The 22823-nt window shown below is 42.0% G+C and overlaps 2 protein-coding genes across 6 annotated transcripts in view; one reads left to right on the top strand and one right to left on the bottom strand.

The window, feature by feature from the left end:
- The window catches only part of MIS12 (MIS12 kinetochore complex component), a 49789-nt gene extending 43833 nt beyond the window's left edge, over positions 1-5956 (bottom strand). Inside the window, exons 1-2 of one of the 2 annotated variants that reach the window (XM_029211696.1) lie at positions 5736-5950; positions 23-2046 (exon numbers count right to left, since the gene is read on the bottom strand). In XM_029211696.1, the coding sequence (XP_029067529.1) occupies positions 1386-2006 (621 nt within the window). In that variant the 5' untranslated portion in view covers positions 2007-2046; positions 5736-5950 and the 3' untranslated portion in view covers positions 23-1385. Of the gene's footprint in view, positions 1-22; positions 2047-5735 lie in introns of those variants that run through there. The other variant, XR_003791924.1, reaches the window with a different exon arrangement.
- On the top strand, positions 5957-18006 carry DERL2 (derlin 2). 4 transcript variants are annotated; one of them, XM_029211693.1, is made up of 7 exons: positions 5957-6337; positions 7206-7271; positions 9623-9696; positions 11051-11144; positions 12077-12272; positions 12539-12629; positions 17485-18006. In XM_029211693.1, the coding sequence occupies exons 1-7, from the start codon at positions 6245-6247 to the stop codon at positions 17588-17590; spliced, it is 720 nt and encodes a 239-aa protein (XP_029067526.1). In that variant the 5' UTR covers positions 5957-6244; the 3' UTR covers positions 17591-18006. The 4 variants fall into 4 exon arrangements, 3 of the variants coding, with proteins under 3 accessions (XP_029067526.1, XP_029067528.1, XP_029067527.1); XM_029211694.1 differs by having other exon boundaries at positions 6245-6337; positions 7209-7271; XR_003791923.1 differs by lacking the exon at positions 12077-12272 and having other exon boundaries at positions 6240-6337; positions 11051-11392; positions 17485-17545.
- Positions 18007-22823: the final 4817 nt, after the last annotated feature.

Genomic DNA, 22823 nt, shown 5'->3' with positions numbered 1-22823 from the left:
ACATATATATTTAATGTACAGGATTGGAAAAAAGGACTCTTTGATAATAAACATATTCCAGGTAAACACAGGCTTCCTAAACTGATGAATATTTAATTGCAAATATTAACACCCTAAGTTACACTTCTATATAAAGGAGAAACTCCAAATCCTGTTCTTTAGGAAGACGTGGAAGGCAAGTAATACCTTAAGAGCAACTATTGCTATCTCTCCCCTTTCCTTGGGTGATCTAACATTTTACGTGGATTAGTTACAAAAGGAAATATTAGATTCCATTGAATTTAAGCACAAGACACGGCTAAAATTTATCACTGAGAGTACTAAATATTTGATGCTTATGAGTGTGAATAAATAATTAAATATTAGGTACAAGGCAGATTCCAAAACTAACTGAAGCATGAAAAAAAAAAAGGTATAAATACCTAATAGTCAGTTAATAGAAATTTTGCTATTGGATATGTTCCAGGCTTCCTTTTCTATGTCAGTGAAATCTGCTTCCTTTTTGTCCAATGTCTTCCATTGCTGGGCTCCAAGACAGTAAACTCTTTAACCTCACCAAGGCCTTGGTCATGGAAAGGATTTATTTTAGAAACAAAATAACTTCTTTTTTCTTTCTAAAGGTCATAGCTGTTTTTTCTGCTACTTGCTTCCTTCAATGAGTTATTAAAGTCCCCGTGTGAGAAAAGTTACTGGGCAAGAACAAGCTGTCTGTGTTGGCTGTCCCACAGTGCAGTGGCTGGTTAATAAAGAAGATGTCCGGCTTCCCTGGTGGCGCAGTGGTTGAGAGTCCACCTGCCGATGCAGGGGACACAGGTTCGTGCCCCAGTCCGGGAAGATCCCACATGCCGCGGAGCGGCTGGGCCCGTGAGCCATGGCCGCTGAGCCTGCGCGTCCTGAGCCTGTGCTCCGCAACGGGAGAGGCCACAGCTGTGAGAGGCCCACGTACCACAAATAATAATAATAATAATAAAAAAAATAAAGAAGATGTCCACTTAACCTTTTTCTCATTTGGTCTCATCCAAAGAGTAAGGCAAAAGGATCAAGGTTACAGAGGACTAATGACCAAGGTACAACTTTTACAAATATCTTTAAATGGCCAGGGAAAGCTTTACTTCTTCAGCCATGTCCCCAAATGAGTCGTTATTGAACCAAGAATCCCTTGCCACCCATTAGAGGCTGCTAAGCACAGATGCTTCCAAGATTAGTTCAAGGTAGTGCATAGATGCTTCAGGAGAGTGGACCAAAAAAGAGGAGGCCGTGGAATACAGGAAAGAGTGAACAAAGAAGACGCCCCCAAAGTACACAGTTCACTAGGATCAGAATGGTCATTGATATAAACCCCTTATCATTCCACATTCTGACAAACTCCTTTTATTATTTAGACATTAAGATATTTTCAGTCTTTTGCCTTCCTTTTCCACATTGTCTCTAATATTGTGTAGTTTTCTGGAGTTCTGGACCAGGAACAGCAAGCTCTCCCTAAAATCACTAGTCCCGTGGTCTCTGCCAACATTTTCAAGCTCATCAAACAAAGACAATGTCTGTTTGAGTTTGGCCTGAACAATTTTTTGCTCTTCTAATTCTGCAAGAAGGGCCTGCTTAGTGCATAATTCAGTCTTATACTTCTCCTGTAACTGTTCAATTTCTTTTTGGAGAAGCTGGAATTCTTCCTCACTATAAGGATGCGTCTCCTGAGGTTTATCTTCCGGAAGCAAGACGTTTGGGGGAATACGCAAAATCAACTGTAAAAACAGCTGCTCCATTTTGCCAAAAAGGTTATCAAAACGTCCTTTCATGAAGCAAAGAAACTTTTCCGTGCACTTACGAATCTGGACTGGGCTAATCGCACAGTCTGGGATGCCATCCAGCTTCTTCAGAATAACCTGTTCAACAGCCTGCATCACTTCAAATAGGTAATCTTGAAATGCAATGTAGATCCTAAGCATGCAAGTTTGCGGTGTGAAGCCAAAGAACTGGGCCTCATAGGTCATCGGATCAACAGACATCTTGGCTTATTTTGCTTTGTTAATTTTGAATGTGAAAAATCTGCAAATGTAATAAGAAAAAATTTCATTTGTGTTCAAAAAAATCATCTGATGAAAGTAACAAGTGACATTACAGATAGCAAAGCAAACAAAAACAAAACAAAGAAGCAGACAAAAAAATATGAAGTTTATGTTCCTTGATACCTGATGCTACTTCCAGCCTCACTCATCCGCAGCAGGATACAAACGCCGCCTCGCTGAGGCTCTTTCCATCAGCCTGTAACCTCCCTCTTCCTCCTCATTGTCCTTTTCCCTCACCTCTCAGTTACTGAGGCTTCTGGCCTATGGATCAGCCTTCGGAATTCTATCATCCCAGACAACTTTCAAGTTTACATGGATGATCTTACCAATGCCCTAGAGACTCAGTTTCTTGAGTTTCGATGATCTTCGTCTCCACTCTTTTAGCCACATGGCGATTGATATTTGTAACTTCTTTCCCCAGCTGCTCCTACTTTTTGACCACAACCTCATATGCTGGTCTTCCAACGCTCATTCGCATATTCATATTATACCTTAATCGTCAAGACTTTCAGCCCTCTGATCTTCTTTTTCTAGCTCTCAGTCTCTCCCACCTCACTTCTTCCTCTCTCCATTTTAAGCTCCATGATCCATCACTTCAACGGCTCCCTTGCCAAGGTCCTCAACTCCCCTGTCCTTCCAACCTTGCCATCTGAAAAATATCCCATTAGAAGCTGAGCAAGCCTGATGTTTTCTCAAGGGTCCAGGAGACATTCCTTTTAAATGTAAACATCTAGGAAAATAGCACTCCTATCTCCCTGTCACTGTGGGTGTTTAACCTAGGGACCTTTTTCTGAGCTGTAACCATATACTTGTCATAGAAATAAAAGTATTGATAGTTTCATTATTCCTGCAAAGTAATTAGCTAAAAAAAATGGCTACCTCAATTACCAGGTGAATTTAGGATGAACCTTATGAAATAATTTGAAGCAAGTGGTGCAGTCACATCTTTTTATGGGACAAGATGCTGTTAATCTTGAGAACTTATGTAATGGCTAAAAATAGAATGGTTGTAATGGTTTAGCTGTATAAAATAGGGTAGAATTTCTTTCTGTCTTTGTCGTCTCATTCACAGATTACCTATAATGCACTGTAATCCAGATATGCTTATTCAGTAATAAAACTGCTTTCTCTTCTATGTCTTGTGGAGAGGATTCTGTGGATTAACAGGATTTTAATTTCAACACTACCCTATGCCTTCAGGATCAATTTCAAACTCTTTCATATGGCTTACAAGGACCTTCATCATCTGACCATTACTAACCACTCTGTCCTCCTTTTTAAGGACCTCACATATGCATAATTGAAGTGATAATACTTCCTATTTCATAGCACTCTATATTTGGTCCATGCTAGGTCCTCTCTTATTTATTTTCTTTCATCGCCCATAGGAACCTACTCCAGTGTTTTAATGTATGCCTTTTCAGTTCATCTTTAATTTTAATTCATCTTTAACAGGTTTTAGACATGCAGTTGACCTTTGAACAACATGGGTTTGAACTGCCCAGGTCCAGTTATATGTGGATATTTTTCAGTAGTAAATACTAAAGTACTACATAACCCACAGTTGCTTGAAACTGTGAATGTAGAACTGCATATATGGAGAGCCAACTCTAAATTACACAAGGATTTTTGACTGCTGGGTGGATTGGCACCCCTAATCCCCACGTTGTTCAAGGGTCAACTGTATAGTCTTGAAAAATACAGTTTTCTTTATGTGCGGTTTGCTTTACATTATGTTTGCAATCACTTCATGTTATTACACTCCATTGTTATTTTACTTCATTGGTTCTTTTTTTATTTTTGGTTGCACTGGGTCTTCACTGCTGCGTGCGCGGCTTTCTCTAGTTGCAGCGAGCAGGGGCTACCCTTCGTTGACGTGCACAGGTTTCTCACTGAAGTGGCTTCTCTTGTTGTGGAGCTCGGGCTCTAGGCACGTGGGCTTCAGTAGTTGTGGCTCACAGGCTCTAGAGTGCAGGCTCAGTAGTTGTGGCACACGGGCTTAGCTGCTCTGCGGCATGTAGGATCTTCCCGGACCAGGGATTGAACCTGTGTCCCTTGCATTGGCAGGTGGATTCTTAACCACTGCGCCTCCAGGGAAGCCCCACTTCATTGGTTCTAACTGAAGTATTCCATTAATTTTACCATATGCGTATACCGTACTTCATGTGTCCACTGTCCATAGTTGCTGGGCCACAGAGTTTACTCATACATAATTTCACTAAATACCGCTAAAATGTTCTCCAGAACACTAGAGGTGGGAGTACAGCTAGGCTGGTTTACCCTCCCATTTGCAGTATATGAGAATTTCTTTCTCATGTCTTTGCCTTCACTTGATATTACTCAAAATTCTTATTTTTGCCAATCTTGTAAAATTGCTTTACAGTGTTGCTTTTTGAAAACCAAAACCATCTAACCCCCACACAGGCTGGACACAGAGGACTGCAACTATCGACAGTCTCCTTGCCTCCCCAAACAGCTTACTGTTTACATTAGCACGACTCTACTATTCTAGGAGACCTGAGTAATATTTTCATTGTCCAAACGGCTTGATTGTTCATTATGAGCCCCCGGAAAGACTGATCAACTCTGAAATGCTAAGCACCAACAATCTGTACAGCAAGATTCTCTGAAACCCTTGCCTCAGCTGTTTCTACCAATGCTGGACTGCTTTTCATGAGCTCTACCCAATCCTAATCAAGCCTCCAAATTGAAAAATCCACCTTAAACCAAATTTGCGATTCTCAAAAAACTCCAATCTTGCCTGTCATCCCTACAAGACATTGCCAAAGCTCTGTCAAGGTGTTTTGCTTACCAGGGTAGGCAAAACATTCAGCACTGATTTATCAATAGGCTGTGAGGGTGATGTTTGGGGTGCAGGTAAAAATATTTTCATGTGCGTTTCTCCAACTGCCAGTAAAGTTGAGCACCACTTGAAACGTATTAACTCTTAAGGTTTCTCCTTCTGTAAATTACCCATTCATATCCTTTTTAAAAACCACTCTCTCCAGCCTTTTACTTAATTCCTTCCTTATATACTACCAGACGAGGCCACTCCCTGTTCCAACAACCTTTAGTGCTTCCTTATAACGCACCGAATAAAGTATAATATTCTTAACTTTGCCTGCCATGATCTGACTACTCTTTGTTCCAACCAAACCAAGCTATATGGCCTTTCCCTGTGATGTCTTTCCCTCAAGAGAAGATGCCTGGCCAAATATCTTGCAAGGGTCAGTTTAAATACACTTCCCTGGGGACCCACCCCCTCCTCTGAATTCCCATCAGGACCTCTCTTCGGGCACTGGCCAAGTCCTACTTTAGGATATTATTATCACGGGCCTATCTTCTCCGCAAGCCTTAGATTTCCTGAGGGCAGGATGAGTACGGTTTCAATAGATATTTACAGGTGAAACGCGGGAGGTGCCCAGGACACCTCAGCGAGTAGAGCAGCTAGAGCTCCAGAAACAACGGAGTAGGAACCACTTCCGGCCTGAGGACTGGCTCCCGGCAGGCCCCGCGCCCCCGCTGCATGCCGGAACCTTAAGGGTGGAGGTTCGCGGCCCACCGGAGACTTTGCTCCATCGGGCCGCTCCAGCGCCCGGCGATGAGGCCTCAGCCAGTGCCACCCCTTCTCGCTCCTCTTCAGAGAAAATGCAGCCCCGTGGCACTTACCCAAGCGACCATGAGAGTGACGAATTCGACCAAAGACCGGCTTCCCGCCACCTTCTTTAAACCACCGCCTGCTGCCAGAGATAGGCGGCAGCGCTAACTCCCTCAAATTCCGACCGCTAGCTGCCTTAGAGCGAGGGCAAGATGCTACCGCGCTCCTGATTGGCTGGCTGTCCGGGGGCAACCTATATTGCTGACGGAAAGGGGGCGAGCGGGAAAGCTAGCTGTGGCCTGCGGGGATTGGCGGAAGGAAGCGGTACTCACCCTCTTTCCCGCGACGTAGGTGGGTGGAGAAGCGAGGCTGGGCCGCCGCGGAGACACAACTCGTGATTGGCGGGTGTGCTTTCATTCGGGCTCTAGCGATTGGTGGCTGACCAACTGAGCAGCAATGATTGGGCAGCAGCGTAAAGGGGTGGGCCCCGCCCTGATCCCGCCCTGATCCCGCCCCGCCTCTGGGACAGACTGGCGGAAGGGGAAGTGGGGGGGGTGGGGGGCCGGCGGCGGCGGGGAAGATGGCGTACCAGAGCCTCCGGTTGGAGTACCTGCAGATCCCACCGGTCAGCCGCGCTTACACCACCGCCTGCGTCCTCACCACCGCCGCTGTGGTGAGCAGCTGCAGCGCCAGCTTCTCATTATCCGTGCTGGATATAACCGGGTCCTCAGGAAACTGGGGTTTGGGCCTCCGGGAAGCTCAGAGGGGTTGGTCTCAAGGGTGGGTGGAGGCGTACAGGGTTCACTTTGGGGTTCGGAGTGGCCCCGTGAGTGCTTACCCGGTGACCCTAGAAGGGAGTGCTGCTCCAAGAGGGCTGGGGGATCAGGACTGAGGGTCAGTTTTTGAGAAATAAAGGCAGGATCTGTACCAAGTCAGGGCTTGGGTGGGAGCCGCCCACCCAGGAAACGTGTCTGAGAACTCCTGCGGTGGCCAGATGATAATGTGGTGACTAGTGGAAGGAGGGTCCGCTTACTGGAGAAACGTAGATATTGAGGATAGAAAGCTGGAAGTTGTCGAGCGGAAAAGTCTTGAAATACAGAGAGTCTGTAATAGAGGTTGGCTGGAAGCACCCAGCCTTCACGGTGGCAGGGTATTGAGTCTTGGTTCTTTTGAGTGAATTCTGTTGCTTCACACAGTTGTTTCAGGTGGTGCCCATGTGTTGGACAGATTCGTAGCAGCTGCTCTTACTTGCCCTGTATCTAAGATATCACCACCTGTCTTCCATACCTTCACATTACCCTTAACTATTGAAACATCAAACAGACTTTTACTTTGTGTTAGGTATTGGGGAATACAAAGAATTGTATCAATTCTACACAATTCTTTACCATCCTTTTCCTCCAGCCTAAGAAGAAAGCCTTAAATGATTCAGTCTAAGTGACTGAGAGTGGGAAATTGCTGGCCCTATTAATCTTTTGTTGTAAAGGATGATATTTTGTTTCTTGATTGACTTGCTTGAAGAAATTCTTTTTCTATTTCAGCAGTTGGAATTGATCACACCTTTTCAGTTGTACTTCAATCCCGAATTAATCTTTAAACACTTTCAAGTAAGTGGTCCATCACAACCGCCATTAATGCCTCAGTTTTTAAACTTGGTTTTCTTACATTTTAGTAGCTAATCCTGTCATATACTGTCTCAAAGAATTCAGTGGGAATACTTGATTATAAGGCTTATGGAGTTGGGGGGGGGGGCAGGGTACAAAGCAGTGATTCTTGCAGCCTGGAACTTTTAAGAGATTCTCAAGCTCCTCATCATGTACCAAATCAGAATCACCAAGTGTAGGAATTAAGAATTTGTATTTTATTTTTAAAGTTCCCTGCATGGTTTTGATTTGATGTGTCCAGTTCCTGTATTTAGGAATCACTGGTTCAAAGTTAATGTTACAGATTGAGAGGAGACTGATCAGCTGGCTGTCCAGGGAGAGTCTCACAGGATGCCCTTATTTTGTGCACTCACCACCATGTACCACACCTACCACCTTGGTGTTACTGTTATGGTCCTGTTCAGAAACTCAGTTCAGTTAGTGTTCTGATCCATCTTCCAGGAATCACATCATCCTAACAGAACTCCAGAAGACTGACATCGAAGACAACATGGCAGTGTATTAGATTATAGTGAGAGCTGGTCCTTTCCAGTAATTTGAGTGCTAAAAGAGAGATGTGTTTTCCTGTTCTAGAATGATCATATAGGCTATAGTTGGAGTAAGAGAGAGACCCCAAAACCAGTAATTCTGTCTCTACACCTGCTGTTGCCTCTGTCCCAGATGTGTTTCATTCACTGTATACCCACTGAACTCCAGCTTGTCTTTCCAGATGCAGCTTTTGTGTAGCCTTCTCAGATTCATCCTCCCTTGTGTCCTTAGGGTATCTGTAAATACTTTCTTTATATCTCTCATCTCATACTTGCACTTATTTATATGCTTGTCTCCTCACTAGGTTGAGGACTCTAAAATCCTGGATGCAGTTAGTATGTAGTAAACAATCCTGAATTGTTTCAACTTTAATAGCTACAAATTCTTGGGGCTTCCCTGGTGGCGCAGTGGTTGAGAGTCCGCCTGCCGATGCAGGGGACACGGGTTCGTTCACCGGTCCAGGAAGATCCCACATGCCGCGGAGCGGCTGGGCCCGTGAGCCATGGCCAGTGAGCCTGCACGTCCGGAGCCTGTGCTCCACAACGGGAGAGGCCACAACAGTGAGAGGCCCGCGTACCAAAAAAAAAAAAAAAAAAGTTACCAATTCTTAAGAATTAAGTGATGCATAAAGCAGACCTGTGGGCCCTTGTAACTGCATTCTTCCTCCTCTACTCACATGGCCTTCGCTGGGAGCTATAGCTCCATCCAAACAAACGAGATTTGATTTTGCCTGGGGTTAAACTCTTGTTTTTTTGTTTTTTGGGGGGATTTTTTGGCCACCCATGTGGCATGTGGGATCTTAGTTCCCCAACTAGGGAATCAAACCCGCATCCTCTACAGTAGAAGCATGGAGTCTTAACCACTGGACCACCAAGGAAGCCCCTGAGGTTAAACGCTTGACACCAGTATCTGCAGTTGGAATTAGGATTTCTACGTTTGAGTTCAGTCTCCCTATACAAGCTGTGTGTCCTTGGGCAGGCCATTTTAAAGTCATCCAGGTCTCTTACTTTCCTCCTATGTGAAATGGGGATGGTAGTGCCAACCTGCTCATCTCACAGGATAATTAAGATCACATGAGAGAACAGAATATTTTAAAACACTTTAAATGTTAAGTGTTCTGTCATTGTGAGTAGTTGTTTTTATTGCAGGTGTGGATAGTTTGGGTGGGTAAGAGTATATCAGGGTTTGAAAATGAGTGTCTATGTATCTACCAATTAGACTCTAATTGTTAAAGTATTACGTCTTTACTTACAGGGAGTTGGCTCTTTGTTCAGACTAGAACTTGAGTATTTGCTTTAGAATTACTCTTCACTCTGGATGTTTCTGACAACTGATATAGAAACATTTCTTAGCAATTGATATTAGATCCAGCAATTTTCCTTTCATATCTTGAGACTATTCATTAGATTGTGATACTACATGTATGAAAGCACTATTCTGCAAATTAACCTAGTCTTTCCATCAAACTTTTCCCATAATTTGCCTGACCATATAGTATGGGTTTAAAAAAAAAAAAGAATCACAATTTCAAGTTTTCTGTCCTACTATCCTTAGAAATTTCCTGGGGCAAGTGACATCTTTCACTGAAGCAGCACAAAAATTCAGTGTCAGATTGTGTGCCTCCCTTTTGAGTTCAGCCATAGTATCACCTATTCATGGCCTTCCAACCCTTGTAGTCATAGGATATCTCCTTCGTCTTAATATAAAAATGTTTTCTGGTATATTTTACTTAATCTATCTTTCTCTTGATTTTTTTCTTTTAACAGATATGGAGGCTAATCACCAATTTCTTATTTTTTGGGCCAGTTGGATTCAATTTTTTATTTAACATGATTTTTCTGTATCCTTTACTAAGTGGGGTTAGCATAAAAACTTTAGGTTTACTTAGGAAATACAATATTGTTTGAAACTATTAATCCTGTTATTTTTGTTACCATCTTAGCTGTAACTTCTGGCTACTGGTTCAATGATACACAGAATAGTTGGTCAGTTAGTAATGTTTTGAGGGTGTTTATAGGTCACTGTTTATTCAAATGGGAGGTATTTAACCGTAAAATGTTTACATTTTTGCCCATAAGCCACTTACAGATCTGATCAAAGGAGAGCAGAAGTGATTTAATTGAGGCGTACTTACAAAATAACACTGATGGGCCCCAAGTGATAAAACACAACCTGGGAGTGGGTTCATGGGGGATGGAGAACTTGAGATCTCCTTGGATCTTGGTTGCTGGTTCCACTGGTTGGAAAGACAGTGCCGTGTCTCCTGGGCTCGCCATGTTCCAGTTTGTTGAAAGAGAGGAAGAGTTGTGCTCTGATCAGATGGTAATTGGGGCCATTGAGCAGGGCATTTCTCCTGCACCCCGACCCTCTGGATTAAGAGGGGAGTTACAGCTCAGCTCATCTGCAGTAGACAAAGGGCCTTTTAGGGGTGACAGGATTCCTGCCCTAGGATGGATTCCTGTGTCTTCTGTATGGTGTATCATTCTGGTAAGTTTCTAATAATTAAATTTTTTCATTGTAATGCCTCCTTATTGACTGAGGTATAGCAATGCTTAACTCCCTGGCCTGAAAAAGCAGATTTTTACATGAAGCTTCTTGATGGGGATTTCCTCCAAATTAGGTTGTGAAAAAGCAAGGATGGTGTAGATTATGGTGTGGCTGAACATGGGAAAGACAGTACAAATTTGAAAAGGTGTAGTAGGTGATGGGAAGCATGTTTATGTGGTGTCTGGCTTAGTTCCCCAATCAGGAACAGTTTTTGTAAAACATGGAGCCGATCTTCTCTTCACCTTGCCTAAAATGCCTGGTAAAAGAGAGGCAGCCATACTACCACCCATAAATATTCTTATAGGAACAAAGGCTGACTTCTTACACATAAAGTGGAGTCCAAGTGTACTTAAGTGGTACATTAAATTTTACTTTCTTGGGCTTCCCTGGTGGCGCAGTGGTTGAGAGTCCGCCTGCCGATGCAGGGGACACGGGTTCGTGCCCCGGTCCGGGAAGATCCCACATGCCACAGAGCGGCTGGGCCCGTGAGCCATGGCCGCTGAGCCTGTGCGTCCGGAGCCTGTGCTCCACAACGGGAGAGGCCACAACAGTGAGAGGCCCGCGTACCGCAAAAAAAATTTAAAAAAAAAAAAATTTTACTTTCTTCATATTTGTGTGCTTAACATTTTCTTAACTTGGAACTTAAGATATCGTTACTGTCGAATGCTAGAAGAAGGCTCTTTCCGAGGTCGGACAGCAGACTTTGTATTTATGTTCCTTTTTGGTGGATTCTTAATGACTGTATCCTTCGACAAATAGAACAAATACAGGAAAATACTAAAGAACTCCCTCTCTCTTCCTAAAGCTTTTCATCTGTCTCCCAAAATTCACTAGATACTCGGAATGAACAGATAAAAGTAGACCCCCCAGATATTAGCTTCAGGCTCCTATTTATTTTACAGCATACTTTATGTGGCAGCTTTTCTAAGCCTAGAGGTTGGACAGGATGCTTTTCTACTGTGAGCAAGTCAGAGGAACTGTTAACCCAGGTGGGTTACTATTAAGTATCTTAGATGTATTCTTGTTGATGGGTGTACTTTACTTTTAAGCTAAGTTGGTAAGACGTTTATTTGGTCAACATCAAAACTTTTTTTAAAATTTTTATTGGAGTATATTTGCTTTACAGTGTTGTGTTAGTTTCTGCTGTACAGCAAAGTGAATCAGCTATACGTATACATATAGCCCCTCTTTTTTGGATTTCCTTCCCATTTTTTAGGTCACCACAGAGCATTGAGTAGAGTTCCCTGTGCTATACAGTAGTTTCTTATTAGTTAAATAAATTACTTTTTTGAAAAAAGAATTGTCAACTGAGTACCAGACTTGAATGTAGCCCTGTCTGGCAAGATGGTTTTGCTCCAGCTGGCTTGATTCACGTTTGTAAAGGTCCTCATGGTGATCACTGACCAAGGAATTAACACATACTCCAAAGAGGCAAGAACTTCATGAAAGCAGAATATTAATTTGAATTAGCAACACTTCAGATGATGTCGCCTAAGCAGGTTTTTGCCTGATCGCTCTGGGTAATTATTTTCAGGCTTTTTTTTTTTCCTAAAGATGTAACTACTGCTCGCCTTTCCTAATTCAAATGTGTGTTAGAACACAATCCTTAGTTCCCTTGCCCAGTCTTCCCTATTATACTTAATGTTGCTGTTTTCCTTAATGCCAACCGCTAGCTTTTTGGTTTGTTTGTGAGCTTAGTTTTCTTGGGCCAGGCCTTTACAATAATGCTTGTCTACGTGTGGAGCCGAAGGAACCCATATGTCCGCATGAACTTCTTCGGCCTTCTCAATTTCCAGGCCCCCTTTCTACCCTGGGTGCTCATGGGCTTTTCCTTGTTGTTGGGGAACTCAATCATTGTGGACCTCTTGGGTAAGATTCTTAGCACTACTTTTTCTATTATTTTACTTGCAAACTTATTTTGTCACTATTTTTCTTGTTAATCCTGCCTGGCCTTCATATACAGCTCTTATAGGATTATCTGATAGTTATATGCTCAAAGACTACAATATTAGTTTTCAAGATGTTAATAAGTATATTGACATTTCTTCCTAAAGAGAAGAAATTTTTGTTGGTAGAGCCTCCTGCCATCAAATTTCTAATCCTCTCCCTCATCCTTTATTTCTGGTTGACTCTAGGTATTGCAGTTGGACACATATATTTTTTCTTGGAAGATGTATTTCCCAATCAACCTGGTGGAATAAGAATTTTGAAAACACCATCTATTCTGTGAGTATTTAACACCAGGTTACATGTTCCTTGCAGATAAACCGGGGCTCCCAGCACGCATCGTTCAGGCCAGTAAATATTTGGAGATTGAGCAATCTGGCTGCCGTTGAGGAGCAATTGGATTGGGTAGGAACAGACCATGCCAGAGTTGTGGCAGGAGGCTCAAGGTGTCCTGAGGGTGATGTGGTAATTGCTGTCCCAGCTGACCACCAGCACCTCCTGTCCCAGGGAGGAGCCTGTTGGTTTCATGAAGGATGCTGTCTGAGTTTAGAGAGGTGAAGTACCGAAATGGGCAAAACTGACTAGAGGGAGGTTTCTAAAGGTGGAATGTCTGGTCTTCCAAACAGGTGATAGAGATAAGCAGTGAAGTAGAGTGGAAATAGCTTTGGGCTGGAAACCAGGTACAGGCTGTTTGTTCTGCCAACCAGCCATGTGATTTTAAGCAAGTCCCTTCTGCTTTTTCACATCTCAGTTTCCTGAGGGTACAGCTTTGATTTATAAGACCTCCTTCTATGCCAGAATTTCGTGTCCTTGGGACGTACTTCATTAAAAAGGGTTCACTTGAGGAATAAAATGTGAGTTTTTATTATTAAATGTTGATTGTAGAATAAGCAAAATCAAGAAAGTAAAATCCTCCATAATCCCACCATTTAGATATAACAGCGGCTACCACTGTTAACTTTTTAATATGTATTCATGAGCCTTTTACTGTCTGTGTACTCTTTAAAAAATGCTATTTCATAAGCTTCTTTCTAATGTAATATATCATAATCATTTTCCATCATAAATGTCCGACAGAATTGTAGCAGCTGCGTCATACCCCTGATATGAACGGAGCACGATGTACGAGTCTCTTAGCGATGGACACTGACATCCTTCTTGCTCTTCCTTCCATGATTGGAGTGGTGAACATTCCTGTAGCTACACATCCATATAGCATGTGTAGCGGCACATCCTTTGCACACATCCATGATTATTTTCAAAGGATAAATTCCTACAAGTAGAATAGCTGTTCAGTTTATTGCCAAACGGCCATGCAGAATGGATATTCAGGTTTACATTTCCACCAGCAACCTGTAAGTGTCCATTTCCCCACATCTTCATCAAATGTGGGAGAGCCCCATGACCCCCTTTAATGTGCACCTTCTGTAAACAAGGACAGTCTTTTACACAGTCAAAATCTGGAAATAAACATTAATTCTCAGACCCAATTCCACTTTTGGCAGTTGTCCTCAGAATATTCTTTATAGCAGAAGAATGCAGTTCAGATTCAGGTGTTTCACTTCGTTACCATGTCTCTTTAGTCTCCTTCAGTGTGGAGCAGTTCCTCAGCTTTACCTTGTCTTTCGTGACATTGATGTTTTTGAAGATTATAACCCCATTTTGTAGAATGTCTCTCAATTTGGGTTTGTCTGATGTTCCCTCACATTTAGGTTCAGGTTTTGCATCTGTGGCAGGAATATCAGAGAAGTGATACTGCATTCTTCTGATTGCAGCCTATTGGCACAGGATTTCAATTGGTTGAATTTGCCAAAGTGGTGGTAATCACTTTGATTACTTGGTTAAGGTATCTGCAGGACTTCTCCACTACCAAAGTTACTTTTTTTCCCCTTTGTAATTAAGTGTTTTGTGGGGAGGTACTTTGAGACTACGTAAACATCCTTTTTCTTATCAAATTTCAATTCATTTATATCTGCAAGAATCCATGGTTTCATGTTTTATTCATGGATTATAATCCCTTATTATTGTTGTTTATTTTGATGCTTATATTGTCCCAGATTTGGCCAAGGGGAACCTCCTTAAACTGGCTTTGAAGTACTTTTCAACGTGCTCCCATCTTTTTTTTTTTTTAAAAAACAATTTATTACTTTCTGGCCTAGCAAGATATCCCAGGCTCATCTTGTGCTCTTCTTGACCCAGTTGTAGAATCAGCTATTTCTTTAAGGAGCCCTAGTTCCTTTTTAGTAGAGAATGGTATTTAGAAGCCAAGGTCTGGGCGGCAGATGTGCTTATTGCTTTTGGAGTATTACTACTCCCAAGTCCTCTCAGTGAACAGAGCAAGGCAATTATATACATATGCATATGAGTGTATATACATGTATGTTTTCAGGTCTGTGTGTTTTTTAAACATGGGTTTATGCGAATACTCGCAGTTCTGGTACAACTCCACGTGATTCATTCATTTTTTTTTCCTTTCTATATTTTTCCTCCAATATTTTATTATGAAAATTTCCAAACTTACAGAAAAGTGGAAAAAATTATACAGTCACATTTACCTACCACATAGATTCTACAATTAACAGTTTACTATTCTTGCTTTTTGTACGTCTATCTATCCCTCCATCCATCTTTCCATTCCAGTATACTTAATTCTCTAAATATTTTAGAATGTATATCACTAACTAGAATTCTTTTTTTAAATTAATTAATTAATTTATTTATTTAGTTGCACCAGGTCTTAGTTGCAGCAGGCGGGCTCCTTAGTTGTGGCATGCGAACTCTTAGTTGCAGCGTGCATGTGGGATCTAGTTCCCTGACCAAGGACCAAACCCGGGCTGCTTGCATTGGGAATGTGGAGTCTTAACCACTGTGCCACCCGGGATGTCCCTAACTAGAGTTCTTTGTTTATATACAACAAAATACACAAATCGCAAGGGTTTCGACTAACGGGTTTTCATAAACGCACATACCTATGTAACCCAAACTCCTATCAAGAGAAAATTACCATTACCCAGAAAGTTCTCTCAAGCCCCTTTCCTGTCAACCCTGCCCCCTTCCCCCAAGAAACAATCACTATGCTGATTTTGTCGCTCCACAGATTAGTTTTGCATGTTCTACAGCTTCATGAGTGGAATCATATAGTATGTATATACTCCTTTGTATAAGGGCTCTTTCATTCAACATAATGTTTTTGAAACTCACATTGTTTTTCTTGTAACAGTAATTTGTTCCCTTTTTTGCTGAGTAGTTGTCTATTTTATGACAATCCACCCCTTTCCATATTTCCCCATTCTCACTGACAGTGAGAAACCAGATTCCTGTTATCATTAATGTTTTTACTTACTTAATTAATACCCCCATATGTAGCCAGTCTCTCATCACTGTGTCCCCCTGTTCCATATGGATGCCTTGCTCACCCTGCTCTGCCTCACACTCCCTATGTCAGGCTGCCCTCTTATGGGGGTGCCCTCCTTATCCTACTCAGGCTCTTGACACCCTGCAGCAGGCCAGCTCCATGTGTGCATGCGTCAGTTGGGCTCTCGATTCCCTATGCAAGGCTGCTCCCCTAACCCCCATCCTGCTCTGGGCCACCATGGCTCCACCCCTCCCCACCCCCATCCCCCCCCGCATGGACACCTGCTTTGTTCTGCCCTACCTGATGTTTGGGAAGTAGATGGGGGGGGGGGCCCTCAGTTTTTAACATGCTTTCCTTTAATTCTTGTGAGAGCAAACATTTTCATGTTTTTTAACCATTTGGATTTCCTTTTTGAATTGCTTGTTCAGCTCTTTATTTTTCTTTTAGTGCCTGTTTATTGTTAATTTGTACGAATTAAAGGAGCTCATATTGAAATATAGACGCTTTTTCTGACCCCAGTATAAAACGGGAGTTTTCAGATAATCTAATTTCATCAGCTGTGGGCAAGTACAATAAAAAACATGAATGCAAACAGAGGATGCTTCTTTAATGGTTAATTCTTTAAGGAAATTTTGAATGACCATATAGTAGTATTTTAAAAGTCTTTTGGACATTTGCTATCCCTTCTTATGCTCCGTGTGATTTTTCTTGGAATAACTTGTTAGTTTTTTTTTTAAGTTTAATTACAATAAAGTATACATAAAATTTGTCATCTTATACATTTTGAGTGTACTGTTCAGTGGCGTTAAGTACATTCACGTTGTGCTTCTGTCAACACCTTCCATCCGTAGAACTCTTCATATTACAAAAGTGAAACTCTGTATCCACTAAACATTAACTCCCCGTTCCTTCTTTCCCCCGAGTCCTTGACAACCACCATTCTACTTTCTATCTCCATGAATTTGACAACTCTAGGTATCTCATATAATTGGAAACGTACAGTACTTGTCCTTTTCTGACTGGCTGATTTCACTTAGCACAGTGTCTTCAAGGTTCATCCATGTTGTAGCATGTGTCAGAATTTCCTTTCTTTTTTTTTTTTTTCCGGTACGCGGGCCTCTCACTGCTGTGGCCTCTCCCGTTGCGGAGCACAGGCTCCAGACGCGCAGCCCCAGCGGCCATGGCTCACGGGCCCAGCCGCCCCGCGGCATGCGGGATCCTCCCAGGCCGGGGCACAAACCCGTGCCCCCTGCATCGGCAGGCAGACTCTCAACCACTGCGCCACCAGGGAAGCCCCCTTTCTTTTTAAGACTGAATAATATTCCATTGTATGTATATACCATTTTGTTTGTCTATTCATCTATCAGTGGATATTGGGTGATACCTTGGTTGTGGGGAGACATTCATGATCGATTTAGGGAAAGGTTACAAAACAGAAGTAGTGTCTAACTTTTGTAAAATTACATATATAAAAGTTCTGGAGGAATATTGAAAGTGTCAGTACCTCTGGTGATTTAGGATGTTTTGCTCGTATATATTTCCTGTTTTCGCTACAATTACACGTATTGCTTTTGTAGTAAAAATTAGTAAAGGAGGTAAAAGTTAATGTAAATGCGAAATAATTATGAATCCCTTCAAAATATGGTAACTGTTTCACTGGTAGGCAGACGTACTGCTTGTCCATTGGTGGAAACCCCATGGGATCTTTTTGATCTTGGAGTAGTATTGAGGACCTAAGATGACTCTGGGACTAAATTATATCTGTTGGCTGTCTCTTAGGAAGGCTATTTTTGATACACCAGATGAAGATCCAAATTACAATCCACTACCTGAAGAGCGGCCAGGAGGCTTTGCCTGGGGTGAGGGCCAGCGACTCGGTGGCTAAAGTGGCAGTGCCAATAACGAGACCCAGCTGGGAAGGACTCAGTGACATACCCATTGGGATTCTTTTATCCTTTGTGTTGCAAAAGTATGGACACTTTTGACAGCTGGACAAGATTTTGACTCCAGAAGCACTTTATGAAATGACACACTGATTAATCCGGAAGACATTTCCAGCAGTTTGCCAGTGGTTCCTCACTACACTGGTACTGAAAGTGTAATCTCTTGGAGCCAAACAACTGGAGAAACAAATACCCTGCTGCCTCTAAGGAGCAAGTACCTGAGTACTTGAGTTCTGTGGTGACGGGCAGAGTTCTTCCTCTTCCTCCTCCTCTTTGATAGACGAGGCCATGGTGTAAATGGAAGTTTCAGAGAGGACAAAATAAAACTGAATTCCATCTCGCTCTCTCTCTCTCACTGAATTAAAGCTTTTGTGTGTGATCTTTTAAATTATCACCATGTCTTCTAGCTCTCCTGCATAGGTCTGCACTCAGAGCAGTTTACGTGCCCGCTCTTCCTGTGTCTTCATGGCTTTCGACTGGATTTCATTTCAAGATTGGAAATACGTGGCTGAGACACCATGGCTGTGTACACAACTTACTAACCCAGAATGCCAGCTCCAGTGGGAAGATTTGTTTCTGTTGTCCAGATAGTTTGTTCTCCGTTTGGGTTTTACAAAACTTCAAGTTGTCAGACAGCGTGGTGGAGAAAAAGGGTAGGGTGGATCAAGTAGCAGCAGGAACTCTTGTAGGAGAGTCAGGTAGGCGCGAAGCTAACGTACCGTCTCATTTATTTACTCTGCATTTCTCTGCTCGGAAATATCCAGGGAAAGGCAGGTCATGGCCACATTTTTAGAAGACAACAGAAAGATCTTCTTTACACCTGGGAGACAGGTTAGAATGTTGACTCTAACTTGAGATGAGCGGGTACCAGTTAGGCAGGGATACATTTCTCCTGGGTCTTTGGCTGGCGAACATTTATCATTTGCTTCATGAAAAGCCAAGAAGCTTTCAGAGACAAGTACCTGGTTTACCTTCCCAACCAGGTAGAAACCAGACAGGTCCACAGAAGTTGGCACTTAAAGCCAGTGGTTCAATAAGTACTTACCCAAGATGTTCACTTCCTGGGGGCTCAGCAGGTTTACTATCACACTGCGTAAGTAATTCAGAGAACCGGGAGAAATAGAATGAATACCCCCAGGAAAGAGATTAATTCAAATCATTCTAATAAATGGCATGTAGGCCCGGGAATATTTCCCAAATAGTTCCAGCTTGGCTAAGTGGTTGCTTTCTAGAGTGTGAGATGTCCCTCAGAAGGATGAACATGAGGTTTCGATTAAACATAGTGAACATCTTAAATGGGATTTTGAAGATCATTTGCGAAGTGAAAAGTATTTTAATATCTTTAAATGGAATATACATAAGTAATGGAATTTAATATAAGTACTTTACATGCTGCTAGTCAGTAACTTTGATTGTTGCAATTTTATGGAACGTGGGTTAATGGGACTGCTTTTTTTCCTAAGTGGCTTTAAAAAAATCTTTAAATGCCAATCTTAGAATGTATAGTCCTTATGGGATTCTTAAATTTTGTCTTGTCTTTGTTCAAGAAAGCTTTTAATGAGAAGGTTGGTTTTGTTTTGTTTTTCATTGTTTTGGAGCTAGAAATAGGTTTCTCTAGTTAAATTTGTTCTCCCTTAGTTTACTTTGAGTTATCCAATTCATGGAATATCTGTGGTGAAATTTTAATCCTAAAATCTATTCACTGAGTGTTCATTTAAGTAAGGAATGTCTAAACATACTGATGACTGGGTAAAACAGGAAACATTGTGAGTTTATGGCCTAAACGCAGTCAGTTATGGGATTTTGGTCTCTCCGATTTTATGGGATGAGAATTCCTAGTGGCAGGATGCCATGCTGTGCTACTACACTGTGTCCTATGCAGTTGGCATTCCAAGCACTGACCTCTTAATTTGAGTGGCCAGTCCCACTACCACCATCCCTGGCCCGGTGTTGCACATCCGGATACTTTGGCTCACCTGGACGTAAGGAAAAGTCCTCACTTCTTCCCCAGCTTACCTCTCAATCTTGGTTCTTCCAGAACACACTTCTTTTTCTTAATGCAAGTCAACTGAAAAGCGAGATTTGGTACATGGAATCTTGTGACCAATTTACCTGACATACATAGAATTTAAAAGATTCCTGAATTCCACCAGTAATACTGAAAAGCACACCTAAGGCATAGCTTTTTTGTTGTAGAAATACAGTATATGTTCATTAAAAAAAAAAAAAAAGGACGTGCAAATTGCATCTCCATAGGAGATACACTTCATACATTTTGCTGTTTTTTTCCACTATGGATTTCTCTTTGTTTCTCTCTTCCACTTGTTCTTTCTCTGTGTCACTATTGTATGTCCTAGTATCTTTCATACCTCTTGTGTAGTCTCTAAGCAGAGAGCACCCAAGTCCTGGATTCTTGGTAACGAAACCCTCACTCTGTCTGTGGGGCCTATGAAATTAGGAAATATTGGCGCTATTGGCTTGTTGGGTAAAGGGCTTCCTAGAATTGTCATCTGTCCTTCATAGCCTGCATTTTATGTTGTGGCTGTGTTTTCCTTTGACAGGTAAGTGCCATCTGTGTTGCTAGTCATGATACTGCCGTTGTTTTCAGTGTTCTGTAGGCTGTCCCCTAAGCTACTTATATATTTTACAAGTTTGCATTAAATTTGTTGAACTTTGTATAATCAAGTCACTTCTCTGCTCAGAAATGCACAGTAACTTCTTAGTAAGCCCCCATATCAAATGCATACTTTGTCTTCCTCTGAACGTTACTCCCACTTCTACCTAACCAGGGACCTCAACTTAATTCTCTTCAGTTCTTCAAGGCCTTGCCCCATTCCTGGCTCCTCAAGATACCTTGACTCTAGGGCCTATTTCATTGCCTGTGTTCTTTGAATCCCTATGACACTTTGAGTCTGTACAACATACTCTTACACCAAATTATTGTATTGTTCTTAGCGGGTACATGTAAATTAGTCTCGTCTCCTTCATGAGAATGTAAAAGCTCCTTAAGAGCAGGAACCATGTCTTAAATTTTTGTATCCACCACAGTGCCTAGCATAGTGCTTGGCACATGGGTGCTGAATAAATACTTTGTTTATTGATCAGCAAACTATTATCTGGTATTTTTAATTATAGAGGGATTAATGTATGTGCATGCAAGCTTGTACCTAGTTGCTGAAGCTTATGACTGTCTCAAAGTGGGATGGAGCAAAACAACATGATCAACGGCAGGGGTTTGGTGGTCCGACCAGCCAGCCAACAACAATGACCACCAGCTGGTATGGTCATGGTAAGAACAGAGAGTTAATCCATGAACCATTGCAGAGCAGTTAAGAATGAGATGTGTCTGACAATTCACCTTTTAGAAGAAGAGCCCAGATATTTCTTGAATAGCTATTAGCTTATGACCATCTGCATATGAAAGCCACTTAACCACAAGAGACTCCTTTTGGAGGGACAGCAGATTTCAGACTAATATGAAGGATTGGGGGGAGGGGGCAATGTGTGTAACACTGCTTAATGCCAATACAGGATTTTATTTTTCAACTCTGTTCCACTTAGCTTTGAAGCTGCAGAATAGTTGGGTCATTAGGCCAGAGATTATGAATGAATTACCTATGCATGTGGTTACTTTTGCCTGCACCATGGTTTTTGTGGGGGTTTTTGTTTTTTGAGCCAGTGTTTTAAATTGACAGATTTCACATGAAAATCTTCATTTGGGGCTCTTCTTGAAAAAATAAAAAACTGGAAGATCTGGCAGTACCAGGCCTGCATGGCACCTGCTGCCGAGAGATAACTAGTGGCTGTTTCTAGAGACAGGGCACTTGCTCTATCAAGAAATTATTTCACTCATTTATATTACCTACCTGGTACTCTTGTAATCATTTGGAGCATATGTCCCCTCCAATAGGTTACTCTGGAAAGCACACTGGGAAGAAGGACTGAGGTCTGTCTTTTACATACTCAGAATCCGTAATTTGAGAGCTAACATACTGCTATGGTCTGAATGTCTGTGTCCCCCCAAAATTCATGCTGAAATCCCAATGCCTGATGTGATGGTATTTAGGAAGTGACGCCTTTGGGAGGTGCTTAAGTCATGAAGTGGAAGCCTCATGAATGTGATTAATGCCTTATAAAATAGCTCCAGAGAGATTCCTAGCCCCTTCCATCACGTGAGGACACAGCAAGAAGGCAGCAGCTATGAACCAGGAAGAGGGCCCTCACCAGAAAGTAACCATGCTGGCACCTCCAGAACTGCGAGCAATGACTTTCTGTTGTTGATAAACCACTCAGTCTGTGGTATCATAGCAGCCTGAAAAGACTAAGACAGTTGTTTCCATTTAATTTTGGGTTGACTTTCTAAATTAATACTTAGAAGGAAGTAGAATTTTGTCAGTTATTCTTAAATACGTATCTGCTATTAGTTCAATATGCACATTTTCAGGAAACCCTGGTCTCTATTCTACCAGCAACTGGAGAAAAATTACCTCTGACCTGGAGGAAAGGGGAAGGAGGATTTTTAATAGGTTCATAAATAGGGCAAGTCTCATGGAAATGAACTTCAGAAGATGCCTGATGTCCTTCACATGGGTTGAAGCTTATGATGAATTCTCTGGAAATCACTTTTCCTGTATGCAGAGCAAACAGCTGCTTGCTGGTCTTTCTGTGGCGAATTAGCAAATTCTCTAAGAGCTTTGAATTTAGGAGGGGAAGGAGGAACTAATCATATCCTACTTTCCTGCTGGAGTTCTGAATCTTTTCATTGATTGGCATGTGTATGATGGGGCTGGGAGCCCCGTAAAGAACTTGAGAGTCTGGCACGAATATTTTGGGAAAGGAAGGATAAAAGACAATTTTAGTTCCATCAGACTCCCTCTTTCCCTGCTTGTATTACAGGAGCAGACCATGTCCTTTGGGATAGCAACTTTCTGAGGAGAATGTATGATTGTCATAGAATATATATCTTTCTTTTTCTGTGACACAAGATGATCACCAGTATCCTCAACATTCAGATTTTGTGACATCTGAATGACTCATCTCAGAGGCTCAGTTTCTTCATCTGTAAATTGGGGATGATATCAGTATCTACTATATAACATCAGTTATTTGGAGGATTAAATAACCAATATTTGTGTGCACCTCATTAATTTTACAAAATTAAATACTTTCCTTGAA

Source organism: Monodon monoceros, unplaced genomic scaffold, assembly GCF_005190385.1.
Source record: "Monodon monoceros isolate NGI ecotype Baffin Bay Population unplaced genomic scaffold, NGI_Narwhal_1 Super_Scaffold_9, whole genome shotgun sequence".
NCBI lineage: Eukaryota > Metazoa > Chordata > Mammalia > Artiodactyla > Monodontidae > Monodon > Monodon monoceros.
The sequence above is the reverse complement of the archived record's forward strand: the minus strand, read 5'-3'. Positions and strand labels throughout refer to the sequence as shown.

What these genes read in the sequence shown, in the direction of transcription:
- DERL2 (XM_029211693.1), top strand. Translation starts at nt 6,245, where the DNA reads ATGGCGTACCAGAGCCTCCGGTTGGAGTACCTGCAGATCCCACCGGTC. An exon ending in TTGGTGGATTCTTAATGACT is followed by an intron (nt 11,145 to 12,076) that starts GTATCCTTCGAC and finishes GCCAACCGCTAG; the next exon opens with CTTTTTGGTTTGTTTGTGAG. An exon ending in AATCATTGTGGACCTCTTGG is followed by an intron (nt 12,273 to 12,538) that starts GTAAGATTCTTA and finishes GGTTGACTCTAG; the next exon opens with GTATTGCAGTTGGACACATA.